A 20,237-nucleotide genomic window follows, 5' to 3' on the forward strand; every position below is an offset into this window, starting at 1 on the left:
GGTGTGTTTATCTCCCCCAGCTTTTAGACTATTTAATTATTGTTGATTACAACCGTGTCCACAGCAGTAGCAGCAACGAAAAGTAATAACCACAATTCACTAGTGATGCTGCACTGGAGAACACAAGGGTTGTCTCCAAAGCCCCTAAAGGCTGGTCTGGGGCAACATTAAACTTTAAATATATCTCACTCCAATAACCATTTGGATGTTTTAGCCGGGGGAATAACCCCAAGACATTCCAAAAGAGAGGAAAAGAACAAATGTGTGTTGCAGGCTATTTCTCTTCGTCAGTGTGAGTCACAGCGAGTCAAATGAGGAGCAGTCACCGCCCACTCAACCCCCGGTCTCTGGAGAGGAGTAACCGTAGGGGTTTGGAGAGCGAAGATGAGCTCTTCTGGGAGATTTAATACTAGAGACTCTAATGCCCTAGGAGCAGCGGGGGGATATTAGCTTATCTGGGAGAGGGGGATAGAGCAAAGGCAGCGAGAGAGAAGAGAGCGAGAGAGAACCGTGCAGATTGAACATAGAAAATCCACTCTTATTTTTGTGTCTATGTAGTCCTGAGTGACTCTTATCTCAGCGTGCTTACAGCAGCACAGCACTGCCAATGAGGTGATCAATAACATGAGTGTTATAGTAATCTCATTATCTTAAACCGCCAGTCTGCTAAGCACTACTGTATGGACACCACTGTATGACCATGAACATGTTGATTGCGTGTGTGCGTCTGCTTAAACCTCAATGACAAGTCTATGAATGCGATGTCATAGTCACATTTAGTCATATAAGCAGACACTGTTTGATTAAATGGAATTGGGAACATTTTCCAAAATTGGTATTACAGAAACAAAGGCTGCCACACATTTTGACACACCTCAATGATAGGAGATAAAAACAATCCACAGCAATACAAAAGTGGAAATAAGTTTTCAAATAAAAAGTCAATCTGATAACAGACAACACACTAGGTTTGACACACGGTCCAGCTGGATCTAAGCAGCTCTGACACGGTGTCTCTTTTTTATTATTGTGTCGTCTTTTATTTATAGACACTCACTATTGCCTCTGGGGAAGCCAATGAAGCCACATGACTCAGTGCTTTATAAAAGGTGGACCTTTTACAAAATGTTGCTTTTTATATGCAAGCGCAATCACTGTGCAACCCTGCAAACATCACTCCATTAGAAATGAGCACAGGGCACTCCACTGTATGAATCATGACATTGTTAAAACATGCATTTCACAATATAAACCTCTTTGTAAACGGCACTGCTGATGTGAAAAAAAAAACATGTTCAGTTGTGAGTGAACACCAACCAAAGAGTTGTTTTCATTTGTGAAGTGACTTAGATATCTTATGGATTCATACTTTCTAAAAAAAAACGGCTAATATTGATGCAACATTTTATGGAAATCGGCTTTTTTATGATTGATAGCACTCTGTATGCTAAATTTGAATCATTGCTAAGCATAAGGACTGCGATCAGCTCCGGCAACAAAATCCATCTACAAGCGTCTGTAATTTACACATTTGCTGAGGAACTACTTTGTTAAGCCTTTTTTTCTTCTCTCTCGCACTGCATCTTTATTTAACCGCACGGAAGAGCTGCTATTTCCTGTGCAGACTGGCCAGCCCCCTTCTTTATCTACACTGAGATGGAACAGGAAGTAGTTAGTCAAAATGTTCCAAGTCAGCAATCTTTTTTTGTACTATCATCACCAGATCACAGACATGATGTGTATGTCATGTTCATACAGATGATACACACACACACACACACACACACACACACACACACACACACACACACACACACACACACACACACACACACACACACACACACACACACACACACACACACACACACACACACACACACACACACACACACACACACACACACACACACACACACACCACACACACACACACACACCACACACACACACACACACACACACACACACACACACACACACACACACACACACACACACACACACACACACACACACACACACACACACACTTTTGCTCATGAATATGTGATTTCATTCCCAGTTTTTGTATTAAAAGATACTCTGTAGATCCGTAGTAAGAGGAATGCCTGAAAGCTGTTAGAGAAGAAAGGAAATCATCGGTAGATTTGCCTACCTCATCGTAAGTGTAGCGGGAGTCGGCCTTCTTTGATTTCAGATCCCACAGGACCACGATCCCAGACTCAAATCCAATTATAAGCTGGAGAGGAAGAGCGACAGGCAGTCAGTGAGATAGGTAGGAGAGATGACAGAGAGGAGATAGAATAGACCCCATGATGGGCGGAAAGAGGAGTAATACATTTGACATTCTCCCGCAGCATGAAAGGAAGTCAGGTGTAAGCTGACTGTGGTGGCTCAGGAAGGAACCTGCCCACCCTGGTTCACATGAGATGACGACTTTTTCTTTTTAGAGCATACAGTCTATGTTTTTAGGACTTGCTTAGAATTTCAAATGTGTGTCACTAAAGCAGATTAACAGAACACAAAAGGCTCTATTTTAAATGTGCCATGGGAATTATCCTACAAAGCTCTACTTTGTGTCTTTTTAAATGAGGCTGTATTCAAGCACACTTTTATTAAGTCCAAGGTGATGTCTTGTTTTTTGTCCTCCCGAAGCCTAAAGGTTTGAATTTACCTTGATATAAAACGTAAAAAAAGCAGGAAAATAGCATTTTTTACAGTCATTATTTGCATTCATTTACACTTTTGCATGTGTGTTGACAAAAAGGGATGTCCTTTACCTTTCCCTCATCCATGGGGTTGTCGCTTATGTGCACAACTGGTCCAGGGTGAGCCTTGGTTGACCTTATGAGAGACAAAAAAGAAACACATTTGTTTATGCATAAACATATAGTTCACATTAATAGAGTAGAATTTGGTGGGTATGGTACATTGGTAGGGACATGTCCAGCACCAACTGAATCCTCCATAACAATATTTTGATCGAAAAATTAAATTGTAACAACTATTGTCTGTACATTTCCAATCAATGTTGGAACACAAACTGTTAACCGCTCTTGAAATTTGAATTTATACTCATTACAAAAACTTTTTTCGTGCAATATCACTTTTTTCTCACATAATTCCAGCTTCTCACAGAACATTGATCCAACACTGTATGTGGAAGTCATGTCCATATCCTTGTTAACTCAGCTGAGAAAACAATCAATTACAACAGAGTATCTACAGAAGAATAAATATTTGAGAGCCTTACTGCATTGTATTCCAATATATATTTTGAATAACCCCAGGCCACTACAGCTTGTGTTTTCCTTAACATAAATTAGGACATTTCCACCACAAATGAATGTATAAAAACTACCAGAATGCAGCGAATTAAAGGTTTGATGGCCAAAACATCCTGAGGGAGGACTTCAAGGACCCCCATACTTAATATTTGTTCCCACCATCACTGGAATAAAACCTACGACCTTAGTGCACCTACATCACATAGTAAAGTATTGAGAGGGTTAAGGTTGGAAGAGTCAAAAGTGTCTTTGAACCTTGGAGGAAGTCCGCCGGGGAGGAGAGAGCTGCCAATCACTCCGAGGCTCTAAAAGGCTGTTCAAAGACATAAGCTCACTTAAGGTTGTGATGGATGTCTCCGTCAGGCCAGACCGTCCCCAATGGCTGTGTATGTGTGTGTGGGTGCATCGCTGTGTGTGTGTGTGACCATTTGCATGTCAACAGAGGCAGCACAAAATGCTCGGCGGCCCCCTCCTCTCCTTCTCCTGTCTGTGCTTTACCCTCCAGACAGCCTTATGTCAAAATCTCCTCTCTCTCTGTGCGCCACGTGGCTGCAGAATGTACCTAACCTTCCCTGCCTCAAAGAGATGATGTGGACTGCAGAGCGCCAGAGAAGGTCACAGCTGAAAAAGAGTGACTGTTAGCGCCTGAAACATAACCACAGTTACACGGCGCAAGGGCAGGGATGCCTGAAAAGGAGAAGAAAAGGATGAGCTGCAACCAAATGTAAGTAATACACAAAAGGGCCCAGAGTTTTTTATTCATCTCTAAGTCTGACAGTGAAGGGCAAGACATGCTGCTGATAAGATAAAGTATTAAAACTGTATATATTCCAATTGAAATACATACGCAGAAGATTAATGTCAACCCAGATTCCTCTTAAAAAAGAATGTACAAAAGAAAATCCCTTAGAAACATGACTTATGACCCGCTGGAAGTGTTTGCCGAAATGCCAAGCTGCAACGCTCGCTCAAAAACAAGAGGGAATCTGGGGATATCTTTCACCTCCTGGCAAGCACCCTTAACTGAAGTAATGGTGCATACACTTGTGGTGTTGTTGAGTGGGTAGGTAGGGCCAATTTAAAATGTTGTGATTACAAAACTGAACTAACAAATCCTACTCATTCTGCCTCAGGTTTATCCCTGCATCTCAGCATGACGATACGAGTGCAAGCACAGAGCGAGAGAAGGGAAGCATCTACAGCGGTGTGTGTGTGTGTGCGTGTGCGTGTGTGTGTGTGTGTGTGTGTATTAGAAGGTAGCAGTTAGTGGGCAGGCAGGCAGTCAGTCAGTTGTCTCTATATTTAGCCTGTTTGTGCCAGAGCCTTATTACCTAAGCTCTGCTGCAGCTGGAGCTGTTGATTTATCTAATCCCCCTTCACTGCCTGTCTCTCAGCTAACAGCCGTCGTCCACAGCAGCTCGCACAAGTACTCACACACACACACACACACACACATTTTCAGGTTTCATGTCGGCACAATTAAGACACATCTTAACATCCACCCCATTAGCAAAACCTACATCCATAACAAACAATTACCCTCTCGCTGAATTACAAAATGCAACTTGTATAAAAGCTTCGCCCGCCTGTCCCACGCGGTTTATCTCCTCTCGTTTCAGGATTTTATGCGCCTCGTTCTCCATCTTCCCCTGTGAGACTCCGCCGTAACAAATCTGTTTTGTTAAAACCTGTTGTCATACAGTAAACAAATGTGACACCGACACATTCACAAATACATGTTCAGGTTTGGAGATGAAGGAATCACCATGGCAACAGAGGCAGGATGGGCAGAGCGCAGACATGCTCCTAAAAATCATCCGTACCCTGCCACAAACCCGCCCACACAAACACAGGCGCACACACACACACACACAGCCTGGCGACTACTTCAACACGCTCCTGTAAGCACACATCTCTGCCTGCATACTGCAAATGACTCTGCGTTTTGCATACAGAGTTAAAAAAGGGAACATTTGAGAATGTGTGTATGTGGGTCTCTGATAGTTAGTGCACTTTCATACAGATAGATGCTTTAGTGTGCCTGCATACCACAATATGTGTTTCTATGCGTTATTGTTAGACTGAGCATCCATATAGCATCATTCACAGTTATCACATCATAGTCTCTTTCAGCTACAGACTTTCATGTCCATGTCCATGTCCATGTCCATGTCCATGTCCATGTCCATGTCCATGTCCATGTCCATGTCCAGGCCACACACACACACACACACACACACACACACACACACACACACACACACACACACACACACACACACACACACACACACACACACACACACACACACACACACACACACACACACACACACACACACACACACACACACACACACACACACACACACACACACACACACACACACACACACACACACACACACACACCACACACACACACACACACACACACACCACACACACACACACACACACACACACACACACACACACACACACACACACACACACACACACACACACCGTCAGGAAATCTTGAAAATGTTTGCCCCCTTGGCGCCTTCCCTTCTAAAAAGTCATCTGTTATAAACCTTTATTGCACCGAATCCTTCTTTGAATATCAAATATTCATCCCACCCAGTGATGCCTTCAGTAGTACATTAAAGAAAATGGTCCATTACGTTGCAAGCACACACACAAAACTGAATGTCCACACACGCACAGTAAAGCAAATATCTGTGGGTGTGAATGACGCAGGGGGGAATTGTTAGCAATAGGAAGGTTAACTCCTGAATTCGACAACATCTCTTCAGTGCAGGCAGATCAAAAACACACTCACACACAGACACAATCAAAAACTAAAATTTCAACTTTCAAAAACGATTTCTGAATGCATGTATGATTAAAAACACCAATATTTCTTCAGCATACCTTTTCAAAGGCATAACTACATAAACAAACACACGCTGAGTGAAATCCTGAACATCTGGTGTCACTGCGGGCGACACTGAGGCAGCAGAGCGCAGTCGCCATGACGTGTCTCCGCCGCGACATGACTTGAACAGCCAGTGTGCAGCACGCCCCTACCGTATGTGGCCTAAAGTCACCTTGGAACTGTGGGCTGTGAACGTGTGCGTGTATGTGTGTGTTTTAATGCATGCAGTTCACTTTTGGGGTATTTGGTGGTTCCTTTGTCTGTTTGAAGCTCGGTGGAAGGCTACAGTAGACGAAGGAAGAACGCATTTCATTTTGGAATGGATTCAAATCAGAGGTGGGATACACACATTATTTGTTTTTGATTATGGAAAGGGTCATGGTGAAGTGCCGCCTTCTTTTAGATTCCTAGTAGTCATAAATAAGTTCTATGTATGGCCCTTCTGGAATAAAAAAACATGTTCAAGATAAAAGTGCTGCCCCAGCTCGACTGATCCTCCCAGCCTCAGTGAGAACATGCACAGGTTTTCCGTACATAAATTCAAAATACTAAATCTGAAACTGACAAAGACAAGCATCCATTGTCAGCTCACGCGTGACACAAACATGTTAGCTCCTGGTTAAAAGCGTACTAACAGACAGCGAGAGCAACAGAACATACCCTTAAGTGCAGTGTTGCAGTATAAATAATTGTTAAATCATTTATGAAGTAGGCTTATTCAGTTATCGGTCAGTTGAATATGAAACTACAGCTACAGTAGCAGCTGATTAATTTAGCATTAAGGGGGGAACACCTAGCCTTCTCCTGTCATACAGTATCTCACCCAAAATCCCAAAGTTTAATGCATAACCCTCTTTAAATTCGCAAAATGTTGTTTCTTTGTGTGGATTAAAACGAAAAAGTAATAACATACTAAATAGTGAGATTCAAGAGGTGCTGCTAGGCAGATTATTTTACTATTGGGCAGAGACAGGCTGGCTGTTTTCTGCTGCTTCCTGACTATATGCTAATCCAAAATAAGCTTAATGTATCCTGGCTGTACCTATCTTCATATGTAGGGGAAATATAGAAGATTGGTATTGATCCTAAAACCTATCTCTGGGCAAGAAAAGAAAATAATACTTATGTTCTAAAATGTAGAAATGTTTGATTTATTTACCTAAAAAAACACCCATAAACTTGATATATAAAGCAAGCTTATATAGGCTTAGTTTTGTATTAAACTATATTTAAATATATTTAAACTATGCTTAATTTTAACCCCTTAGTGCATGGGAGTTGGAAGGGTGTCCCCCCCAGAAAAGGTCACTACACCAGGACGACAGCGGCAGCCGGGGGTCCTGGAGACCCTGTAGCTTTGGGGATAGAAGGGGGCTGTTGTGCTTCCTCGTAGTGCAGTGCTGTAACAGCTGAGGAACCTCACATATGCATGAAAACACAGAACGCAGGAACATGCGTAGAAGAAGCATGAAAAAAATTCAAACAAGTCATTACTGTAGCTCGGGGGTCGAGAGTGGGAAGAAATAAAAGAGGACAGAAGAGGCCTGAGGCCAACACGTTCACGTGAACTATGTGTCATATAATCTGTTAACATTTTACCACTCCTGTCCTGCTTCTCCCCGGCTCTCTGTACCCAGCAAACATCTAGTTTAATCAAATCAAACACACACAGACAGACGCTGCCAGGTACAAATATACAAATATAACATTCTTGCGTACACAGAACATACATTAAATTATGCAGCATTTGAAAAAAACACATTCACACGTGGCCTTTGGCAATGTCGTGAATGCCTGTGGCTCTGAATTAACTGCAGGGCCATGCAGTTGGTTTTGCACTTTAAGAAATGTGTGTTTTATAATCTGTACAGTAGCTTGGGCACAGAGGTGTGAGTCATACAAACACACAGTGCACTGGGCCAGGCCTGGGGCCACTGGCACAGCTACTGCTGCTCGTCCCCAAATAGCAAGGCCCAAGGGAGGATGACCCTGGTACACACTTATGTATTTATGTATTTATGTATTTATGTATTTAACGGGAACAGTTACATACATTAGGTATTTAATCAAATCTTCAATAGTTCTATATGTGATACTTAAAAGTATTACTGATGAACACAGTAGTGCTCAGCTAAGGAGACTAAATTATGATCTAATTTCAATATCAAGTCTGCAATTTTTGTATTCATTTTATATCTTCCAATTTAACATAAAAGCACTAACTACAGTTAATTTAGATTAGGTGCTTCCTTCTTCGGATGGCAACGTCAGAAGAAAATGATAGGAGAGCACAATAGCTTTTGTATCTGGACTACAACCCTACCAACCCCACAGCTGGCAGAGAGACCCAATGCAAGAGAACAAGAGAATCCCCTCACACCTCTCTGATCTGCATCAAAGCCAATCACAGACACACACTCGTGCGCTCAAACAGATATGCAAACCGAGAGCGCCGGTAACAAATCCAAGAATCGATTCCTGGCACTGCCGCCATCTTCAAGACATGGAACCCAACAGAATGGCTGTGAGAGAGATTGAGATGTGAACCAAAAGATGTGGAAAGAGCTATCGTTTGGATGGAAACAACACAACTTCAATTGTTGTGGTTTATCAAAGCTGTTGCACGGCAAAAATGTAAGTGGGATGATTTGATGTGTCACAGCTAAATATTCTTTATTTATCAATGATTTATTTCACAAAGGAATGCACAAAAATGGGCTTTCCCTTGTCATTTACTTTTTATTTAGCGGTCATTTATTCAAGCAGCTTGAATGTATAAGGATATTTCAATAAACTATTATATTGTTATTATGGACTAGCAATATAGGCCTTAAAGAAGTGACTGTCATAAACATTGCTTGTGCAGTATGTAATATGGAGGAAGGAGCATTGAGAACATTTAAAGTTCTACTCACAAGCTGTGTGACCTTTTGGTTTATGTAAGAGTGGCATAAGGTTATATTAATAATTCTAATACAAACTCAAGCCATTTGGAAAGGACTAATATCAACCTCCTGCCAGAGGCTATGTTTGATGTGTTCAGAAAGGATTTGTTATTAAAATTGCAACAACGTCATTTTTAAATAACAACTGAAAGGTCACTTGATTAACTCTAAATGTAAGTAACATGATTTATTTATTTGTCCATTTATTTTTGATTTGATTTTGAATCATGTGCTGTACATGGCAGCACATACACATATCCACGTGTTTACTATTTCATTCCAGAGATACATTAACTTTTTGATAGAAAAAATGACTTTTTCATGACCAACACGGCAGCTTGGGAACAGAAGTCACATGTTGAGGATGTATGTGTTAATAGCCAAGGGAATATCTGACGTCCAGGTGAAGCAAGATGAACAGTAGTAAAGGGTATACTGTAAAAGTGAAGCAAAGAAAAGTTAGGTTATCTTATCACTATCTCTCCCATACCTTCCTCTTCCGCCATTTTTCCTGTAATTGGAAACCTTTTTCCTTCTGCCTCTCCATCCTCACTTATCTGCATGACTCCTGATCTGCCCTCTGTTACCTGCATTTATCCCTCTGTCTCCACTCCATTCCTGCTCTCCATCACTCTTCCCCTTCTGCATGTCCTTCCCCTCAGGCGAAAGCCCTGTCTCATCCATTCGGCTCCAGCCTCCTCTCTGTCATACTCTCCCCCCCCTCCCCTCTCTCCCACCACTCACTCTCGCATTTTCTTCCCTGCAGCCCTGTCGACGAGACGAGACGTCTGTGTGTACCATACACTGATCTCGGCAGACACCTGTTCCACCCCCTCCCTCCTTCCTCCCTTCTTTTCCCCTCTGTCCTCTCACACGCGCACAGAAGGGGATGAGGGGGAAAAGCGTGAAGCAAAATGCTCCAGTGAATAATTTAAGTCTCTACAGCAGGGAAGCAAAATGGAGCCTGTCAAAGTGACATAACCATTGAAACGGTAAAGAGACAGGTCGCTCACTACCTGGAGTCTGATACTGTGCCTCAGTAGATTACTAGTGATTGTTTCTCATCTCATTACATTTAAGAACAATAACCTTTTGAAAGGTAAAATGCTCTTAAGACAGCATTACTTGAGTGCTGCAAGGTGAGTCAATAAACCCTGGAATCAATGTTGCAGTGCTTGCAATATCAGTTTGATTCCCACAGAGATCAAACATTGATCTGCATATCAGCCATTCACCCTGGATGGAAACCCCATCCATATGGCCAAAAAACCTGTACTGGAGCTTGTTCAATTGTGCAGTGTTTGAGGAGGAGGAGGAAGAAGAAGAAGAAGAAGAAGAAGAAGAAGAAGAAGAAGAAGAAGAAGAGAGTAAAGGAAAGGAAGTTTGAGGGCATGAGGAGTGGGAGGCAGCATTAGAGGGTGACTCGTGGGCAGTAACACTCACAGTTCAATGGCTTTGTTCCACATGATGACGTAGCCCGAGAGCATAAAGGACTCCACGTTGACGAGGTGGATGTTCCCCCGTTCTGTGCCGATGTACAACCATTTACTCTGGAAGGGCAGGTGGCAGAAAGTTATTCTGAAAAAAGAAGAAGAATAAGAAGTGAGTAAAAGTGAGTAACAGGCACAAAGCAGAAACGTCACCGAAACACTGGACGTCCTATTATACCTGCAAAGTATGCAAAACTTTGGGAGGATTATTTACCAGTCTTTCAGGTCAAAGCAGTTGAGATGAGAGTGACTAATTCAGAGACATTCAATCAGCCACCCTCTCCAGACGTACAGGAAACATGAGACAGACACCCATAGTTCTCAATTTTTCATCATCGCTCCCACATTCTTTTCTTTTCATCCATCCATCAGAGATAAGTTTAATGAAAGGTTAGAAAACCCTTCCCTTCTCATCCCTTTTTCATCATTTTGTTCTTTCATCCATCCTTAAATTCAACCTCCAATCCGTCTGAGGAATAATAATGTAACACCTCGGTAATCTAGCTTGCTAATATTTCAAGGTCATCCCGCTCCTCCAGTGATCCTTTTTATTCTTCACGGTGGTTTGAGCAACACCTGTGGACTTCAGCGGCCGGGATATAAAAGACAACGCCTTCGGCTCATCAGCTGGGACACACCGCCCAAGTTGTATCCATCTCTTTTGACAGCATTTTCTTTCTTTATCGCTATTTCTAGCAAGAAGGACACACTGGTTTATTTCCACTGTGTTTGTGAAAGATAAGCTCATATTTAGCAGTTAAATCACACAGCACAACAAGTTTCATATCTGATATTATATATGATGTCAGAGACACTTTAATTGTAATTTTAAAATAGTAAATATTTTCAGGATAGGATTTTAACTGGCATTACAGAGGCCTCGTGCAGTATTCCTGGAAAGATGAAAATAACCCCCCTTCTCCATGGTTTATTAACTCATTCCAAACTACAAAAGAACCACCCAAAAAAGTGTTTTCCAAACAATGAGATCATAGCAATTGGAGCATGATTAACATTGTTATAGTTACATTTTAATGACAAAGACAAAGCTCCTCGTTTGGGTAAGGGAAAAACTATTCTTCCCATGAGCATTATCATCTGTTTTAGTAACATAAAACTAAAAAAATGTGGGTTGCAGGACTCAAACTCTGGTCTCTTGTAAAGACATGAGGAAAATACAAGTGATTTGTACGTGTACAGTGTAAGAATGTGACTCTTCCTGCAAAGAATAAAATGAAGCAATTGAACAAGGCAGCGATTACTATTCCCCCTCAAAGGATGTGAGCTGGTTAAAAGGAAACGTAGTCCAGATAGATTATAGATATAATGACACTTAAAAACACAGCAAAACAAGGATTTGTGTAAGCATGTCCTTGCAGTGACTTTGAGTGTTTTTCCTTTGTGTTATAATGCTCAGAAAAGCCTCTTTCTCCCCCACCTCCCTCTCTGACACACACACACACACACACACACACACACACACACACACACACACACACACACACACACACACACACACACACACACACACACACACACACACACACACACACACACACACACACACACACACACACACACACACACACACACACACACACACACACACACACACACACACACACACACACACACACACACACACACACACACACACACACACACACACACACACACACACACACACACACACACACACACACACACACACACACACACACACACACACACACACACACACACACACACACACACCTCCCCGAGCTCTGCATTAAAACATGAATATATATTCACATGTAAAGAGGCATTGAGCTACTTGACATAAATCTCACTCACAGTCCAAAATGTGCACAGGGATTCAGAAAACAACCCTTAAACACATCATTTAAATAAATACATACAGGAATATTGTCAGGGTAAATAAACATGAGTGATAACAGCTGCGCATGCTTATTTAAGTCTCATCTGACTAACATCACTTTCTGGCAATACTTTCTCCTAAAGATATTTGTATTAATACTCACAATTTTTTAAATATATTTTGACGGAAATATAATTGCTGTCTGCATTGCACTCACTAAGATTTTGGAAAACCAGGATGCTAGATTTAAAAAGCACTGAGATATTGAAAAAAGTCAATGCATTCTGTATTATGCGTTAAGGCAGTGACTGTTGGTGTAAAAACAAATAAAATATGTTGACAGATATGTTTAATAAAAATGTTTGTTGATAAAAAACCGAATCAAGGCGACACTGTGATTCTAACATGTAGTTGCCATTGCAGACGATATGGTTAAGAAAGAGCTCGAGCATAATAATGTTGACAGTTGATCTTTGAGATGCGCACACTCGTACAGACGCATTACCAATGAATAAGATTGACATGACAACTTGTGGCATCTTCCAATCCAGTAAGCAGACTGTCAGCTGGATTAAATCTCCTTTTCCATCAGCACTAACAGATGTGCCTCATCTATGAATACGAGGGTAGGAGTGTGTGCATGTGTCACGGTTATGATTTTGTAAACAACAAACTCTGCATAAACGTCTATTTGTCACTGTATGAATGTGCCTGTACAGGAACATGCATCAGAGTTAATGTCATTAAATATGTACTGTATGTAAATGTATGTGGTGTATAAATGTTTCATCTGTGTCTGTGCGCACATAGGAGCCGATTGATTAAGTGTTCTGAGAGCCAGAATGAGAGGGGCAACCGAGAGGCAGTGTCAGGAAGCATAATTATACAAATTTGCTCGCACTTAGAAGTGTGTGTGTGCATTTTTGGTGTGTGTTTGCCCCCCGCCCAATTGTTTGTGTACTTATGTGGGTGTCATTGTGTTCACACTTGGTGTGCATGCACGTGTCTCCTGGTGAAATCTCAAGCTTCAAGTGGTCACGACACACGAAGGCAGCTGCCAGCTTCAGGCTCAGGGCCAGATATATCGCCTCAGACATGACAGACGCCTGCCACACACAGCTCTGAGGCTGCACTGTGGGCTAGACGTATAACGGCATGGTTCACTGCAGATCAATTGAAAAGGGGGGATACTTTAGGAAATCATCATTTGTATGGCATGGGTTTATGTGATGTCCCTTTCACAGGAGATGATCGCTACAAATGGGCTGATATGTGCCGGCCTGTCATTAGGAAGTCACCGGCTGCAACACTTTCATCTAAACTGCCTTGATTTAGTGATCCTTTCCCTTCCTTTTTATTAAACTGCCCTTGAGCAAAGCACTGACCACTAGCTGCTAAAGGGCTGACTCGACAATAATGTGTCAAGAAAATGATATTATTAGGTTGCAGTAATGAGTATGTCATTGCTGCAGCAGAGCAGTAATAGGATTGACGATAGAACACTGAGTTTTAATATCATGCAGACTTGTAATGTCTCCAAACATATTTATTAAAGAATTACGCTGTTATGCACAAAAAGGGCAGAAGAAAGAAGCTGACATGAGAAGAATGGGGGCTGGTTATGTTTAAAAAAGTTATACATTTACTTTTTTAATGCAGTATAGTAAACAATTATATATCTGTCTTTCGTGTTATCTTATATTCTCAGAAAACAAAGGTATTTTAAAAATAATCGGGAATACAGATAACAATTTAGACATTGTTTGGATTTGTTGATTAGGTGAATGACAAAGCAGATAACACAAAATAAAGGTGATCAAGTGTTGAACAGCCTTAATATGTTGGAGGGACTTCCAATTAGCTTAAATAAATAAAAAATGGAAAAAAGATATACACTTATACCATATCCATTTGGCAGAGCTACAGGCCGGATGGCTGTTCTAATCTGAGAGGGCAGAGACCCCAATCTACCCCACAGGGTTTCAATTACGAAGACTATGATCTGATAACAGACTGTTCACACGCGCATCATCTCGAAAACACATTCACACACTAGTAAAAACACACACACGAAGCACCTGTGAAAATCAATCCAAGCCAGTGCCGCATAATTAAAACAATGCTGAATTAATTCCCCTTCACAGCTTCTTAATATACCTTTGCACAGTGAGAAGATAGTGTTGGCAACAAAAGGAGAGGAACTTTTGTTGCCCGGCAGCAACATAGATCAGCTCTAATTGGCTCTATTAATTACATTATTTAAAGGTTCCCTATTATACTCTTTTTCATCAATATATTATAGGTCTCGGATATATAAAAAACATGTCTCGGAAGTGTTTGGCTCGAAATACCAAACAGATCACCCAATGCAGCATCCCATAATCCCCTCTGTTTCAGCCCTGTTTCAAAAGTGCTGATTCTGTGTCTGTTACTTTAGATGAAAATAAGGAGACACTCCCCACGCCCCTCTGAGAGATATTTGGTTAAAAAGAACACACTGGTGCTCTAGAGGAGATTCAGGTGATAAGGTGGGGGGGGGGTGTTACCTTGGTTGGTGATTGGCTAATGGTTAAACGAGCCAAAAAAATCGTTATGACATCACAAAGTGGCCAAAATCTGATCAGCTCATTTTCAGACAGGTTTTTATAGAAATGGATCAGGACAAAAAGTGAGCAAATCTTTTTTCCTGAAACTTGCAGAATCTCTTTACACAGAGGGGACACATGTTTATGTAGAAAAGACAATAGGTGACCTTTAAAAGGAATTCAAAGTCGCTACATTCACCACCAAAGCTCTATGAATGTCGACAAATCAGCTTTCATTTATGTGTGTGTGTGGTGACCCTGGCTCCTCCCTCTTATTATCTCCCATCATATCATCCTGCATTAGAATAGCTTCCACATCTGCAGTGCATTCCTGCAAGGCCACGAGGTGACGAGAGCATCCTACGCCAGAATGACTCGGCAGGATTTCGTTTGCGCTCCCTCCATCCCCACACTCCAGCCCACAGACTGACTCACTGCTCTCTGGCTGAGGCCCAGTCTGTCTCAACTCCTCCTCTCCTCCCTTCTCTCCTCTCTTCTAGTGCCTGTGATATGATGTGAATAGATGCTGACGCCGGAGGGCTTTCTGCAACACTGCTTTCCCCATCAACACACATTCTGATCAGGGGAAGGAAGGGGGAAGAGAAGGAAGGAAGGTGGAAAAAGGATCTGATTGGAGTTTTGGAATTGGTTCCTCAGGTGATGGGAAGCTTAGAGATTTTAAAGGGTGATATGGTAGAAAATAAACATGTGAAAAAAGGATTTAGTGGGAAGAAAACTCACTGCCTTTAGATATTTAGATCAGCAGTGAACCACATATAATCATTTTATCCTTGTTAGCCGTAATTGACTTGAGCCATACTGTTCTCACGGTTAAACTGTTTATGCTAGCAGGCATGAAAAACAATGTTGTTGCTAAAGTGAACGCCTCCCAACAACATGTATCCATACACTGACTACTACAACATTTACAAAATAAATTCCTTCCTGCTGAGAGTAGAGTGTTAAAATTGATATTACTCTCATGCTAAAGTTGACTATTAGCCCATCTCTCTCTGCAAAATAACAAGTTCTACTTTTCTTTCTTGTTTCGCACCTTGTTAAGAGGCTGTCATGGCATTTCTGGTTGGATGACTGACCTTTTGTTGACCAGAAAATGGCTGCCCTGTCCTCTACACCCTGACAAGCTAAAGTCAAGCTTTGAACAAACAGTCAACAAGGGTAAAAAAACAAAGGAGCAAAGGTCAAAAGTGGGAGATGGGATAGAGTGGCAGTGGGTGACGATTCAATCTGAAACAAGTCTGTCTAATAAACCAATTACAGTTTCTGGACTTCACCTTGACGCCATTTCTACCATCTGATGTCATTTCAAACAGTCATATTCTTATAACCATTTGGAAATCCAACCGGATGCTATTTCTTTTGACACCTACAATAAAAAGCCTTGATCCAAACGACAACAGTGTGCAAACCTTACATTTAAAAAAAGCCTTTAGAGCCAGATACCTTCTTAATAGCTTCTCAGATTGCAATAGCACATTTTATATTATCCAGCATAACTGTGCGATTACATCCATGCAGCAGTTTTATCAGATTCACATCCTGGATCAGCAAATCCCTTCTGTCTATATGACACACCCGGTGTGCAGCTATACACTGTAGGTGTCAAATGACGCAACAATTTGAAATAGAACTGGTGTGTTGCACTGAAAAAAGAAAACTGATAGAAGAAAGTAAACTAAGTCAAAGGTGCAGAGAGGCAGCCTGTAATGCACTCATCAGCCAGTTAGACTGTCTTGCTCATAAGGCTACAGGAATGTATTTGCATGGTGTGCTCTTATCCATATCACGCACATTATGTATGGGTGCAGATTGAAAGCCAGCATTTGTCTTCTTGAAATGTTAATGGCATGAGGACAAGGAGTGGGATGTGGGAGGTCCTGCGTGTGTTACTTCCATTACTCTACTTCTACTTCCACTTCTTCCCACTGCTTTAGTTGAACTTTCTCTTTTTCCTCTTCCAAATGTCTCATTTGACTTTGCAGCTTCTCCTCCCCATCCTGACGTCTCTTGCGATGCAGTGTCTCTGCTCCTTTCCGAGGTCGTTGCGTTGGACGACGGTGCTTACTAAATGTCAGAGGCGGTCAAGCGCCTCCGCAAGAACACAACCCGCCCTTAAAGCTGCTGCCGGCCGCCTGTCCATCACATCAGCGCCGTCACAGATCATCGGCTTTGACGTTTAACCATTTCACCACTTTTCACTGCAACACATCACTAGCCAATTATATGATTGGCTCTGATGGGTAAATGCTGCATCTGTGAGTGGAGGGGACAGGGGACAGCAACTTCCTTGAGGTGAGGCGATTCTGCACTTTACTCGTCTCGTATCTCAGAACTTATTTGCAAGTGGAAACTTAATTGCTCGTCAGCCAAATAACAGTTATCTGTTAATGGATATTAAATGTCCTGGATGTCGAACCAAGGAGAATTTTGAAAATGGTGCCAACTGTGTGACCACGTTAAACTGTTTTGATAGTTGAGATGGTAACATGACATTATAAACAGGAAGGAGTGGTGTGAGATTTATCCAAAGTTTTGTACTCAAATTAGGTAACTTGCTTTGATGTCATATATACGATCTTTTTCTGATGAATGTAAGCTGTATCTCTCATAAGGCTTATCAAACCATCGCAGAGTGCGTGTGTAAATGAATTGCTTTTTTTTGCCCCTATTGTGTGTGTGTTGTGTGTGCATGTCTCTGTTTGTTTGTTTGTTGGTGTGTGTGTGTAACAACCTGCTGGTGTAAACCTTCAGGTGTTTGGGTATGTTCACACCTGTGCCCCAGTGATGGGTAAGCCTCAGAGGAGAGTAAGTGACCCAAATAAAGCGTGTTAAGTAAGAGACCAACAGAGAGAGAGTGAGAGAGCTTTTTTCCCTCACCTCCTTTGCCCTGCGCACAGTTTTGCAGGCGAACAGACACAGTTGCCAAACGAAATGCCGTCTGTTTGCATACAGCATGACAGTCGGCGAAAATTAACAGTTCACACAGGCAACAAACTGTGACACTGGCCCCTGCTCAGAAATACACAGTTAATGTTGCACCACAGCGAGTGTGAGGGCCTAATTGAGTAGCAAAAGAGAGTTGTGGCAAGACACATCGACTTAGCAGAAGTTCTTTTTTTCGTCATTTGCCGTTTCGTGTGCCCCTCTTACCTCTCTTTGCTGAACTTGAGTGAGTGGAGGATGGCAGGTCTCTTCTGCCTCAGGTTCCACAGGTGAACACTGTCGTCAGCCAGAGCACTCACTAGCGCTCCCTGTCAGAAAAGAAAAGGGGATTTCATTTTGAATTTTAGGATAGGTAACATTGTTGAAACACATGTAGGTAATAACTGTGGAGACTACAATAAGCATACCACATGCTCTCTTTGAGCATTACATGCATGAGTCAGACTGCATTCCCTGGAAACTGAATTTAAATCAGGCGGCTGTCTAACAAGTCACCACGATGATTCATCAGATGTATAAGTCTATGTGCGCATGAAGGAAGCACTTAAAATTGTCTCCATCTCTGTGACACACACACACACACACACACACACACACACACACACACACACACACACACACACACACACACACACACACACACACACACACACACACACACACACACACACACACACACACACACACACACACACACACACACACACACACACACACACACACACACACACACACACACACACACACACACACCACACACACACACACACACACACACACACACACACACACACACACACACACACACACACACACACACACACACACACACACACACACACACACACACACACACACACACACACACACACACACACACACACACACACACACACACACACACACACACACACACACACACACACACACACACACACACACACACACACACACACAATTGTTGTTGAAACTGCACTTTTCATTAATATGAAGTAAATCAAACTTGCCATATGAGTCAGAAAGTGCTGCAGGTATTAAATACTGATAGCATGTTTCCAGTCTGTCAATTTACACTTTACAAAATGCTTATGAAGTTTCCCTGTGGCCTCTAGGTTTGATGTTTGACATTACATATTGACTTGACTGCATATTTCAATATTTAGAGTTGAATGTGGGTTGAGTCACATCTGTGATTATAAAAGAGGACAAACACAAACATCTGAAGACATAATTTCAATGCAAGATGTTTCAAAAGAGAACGTTTCTCTGGTGAGAATTAACTGAAATGTCTGACATTGCTGTGGATGGGAATGTTATTTGGCAGTTATTTCGTAACAGAAAATATTATTGAACAATGCATTCAATTAAAAACAGTAGACGAATCAAAAGAACCCACACACTACAAATACGTATGATTATATAAGATGGATTCGTTATAGTTTTACCTGGTGAGAGTGAAGTTATTTTACTTGGAATCTATTTTCATTTTGTTTGTCAAAGGTAAATAGACGTGTTGTTTTAAAATAAAAAATCACTTAATTACCTTTAAACACTGTTTTAAACTGAGCAAACATTCCTGTTCACATCAAAGGAAACGTTAACAAGACTAAAGAAGAGGGTTGACTAGCCATTTGGTGCCAACTTTTAATAGTTAATAATATCACACTTTTTATTTAATCCAACATTTTCCCCTCATATTTGTGTACCTCATTGATGAGAAACTGTAGCTGGATGACGGCTGCTCCACTCTCGTGTTGACAGTAGCACTCCACCCCTGGACGACCAAACCTGAAAGCATCTCTGTCAAGGAACATACAGTACCAGCAGAGCTTTGTGTGTGTGTGTGTAGGCAGCCAAGTGGGCGCTGAATATGTATGAGGTGTTTCTCGAATGTGCAGCAGCTCAAAACAAGTGCCTCAGCATTTGAAGATCATTTGTTCCTCGCTACACCTGACACAAAGGTCATGACTTCTGTTACTTGGTAACCTGCTTGGAAGGAAAATAGGAAATACACAGTGACATTACTATAATCAACAAACAGAGCTTGGACCTCATTCATTACGGAAAGATGGCGCGGACCCTTTCTCGCATCCCATATACGTCTGAATCACATTCCTTTCTTCAAAATATTCAACACCTTTAAACGATACGCTACATGACTTTGTTGTACCAAGAAGCTTTT

General features: G+C 41.7%; 1 protein-coding gene across 4 annotated transcripts in view; it reads right to left on the reverse strand.

The window, feature by feature from the left end:
- Positions 1 to 20,237, reverse strand: part of stxbp5a (syntaxin binding protein 5a (tomosyn)) — an 88,085-nt gene that overhangs the window by 33,496 nt on the left and 34,352 nt on the right. For all 4 annotated transcript variants that reach the window (XM_034143720.1, XM_034143718.1, XM_034143717.1 and 1 more), the window contains exons 3-7: positions 19,762 to 19,843; positions 18,263 to 18,363; positions 10,599 to 10,733; positions 2,784 to 2,847; positions 2,159 to 2,242 (exon numbers count right to left, since the gene is read on the reverse strand). In XM_034143720.1, the coding sequence (XP_033999611.1) occupies positions 2,159 to 2,242; positions 2,784 to 2,847; positions 10,599 to 10,733; positions 18,263 to 18,363; positions 19,762 to 19,843 (466 nt within the window). The remainder of the gene's footprint in view (positions 1 to 2,158; positions 2,243 to 2,783; positions 2,848 to 10,598; positions 10,734 to 18,262; positions 18,364 to 19,761; positions 19,844 to 20,237) is intronic.

The sequence above is a fragment of the Trematomus bernacchii genome, unplaced genomic scaffold, assembly GCF_902827165.1.
Source record: "Trematomus bernacchii unplaced genomic scaffold, fTreBer1.1, whole genome shotgun sequence".
In the NCBI taxonomy this organism is placed as follows: Eukaryota; Metazoa; Chordata; class Actinopteri; order Perciformes; family Nototheniidae; genus Trematomus; species Trematomus bernacchii.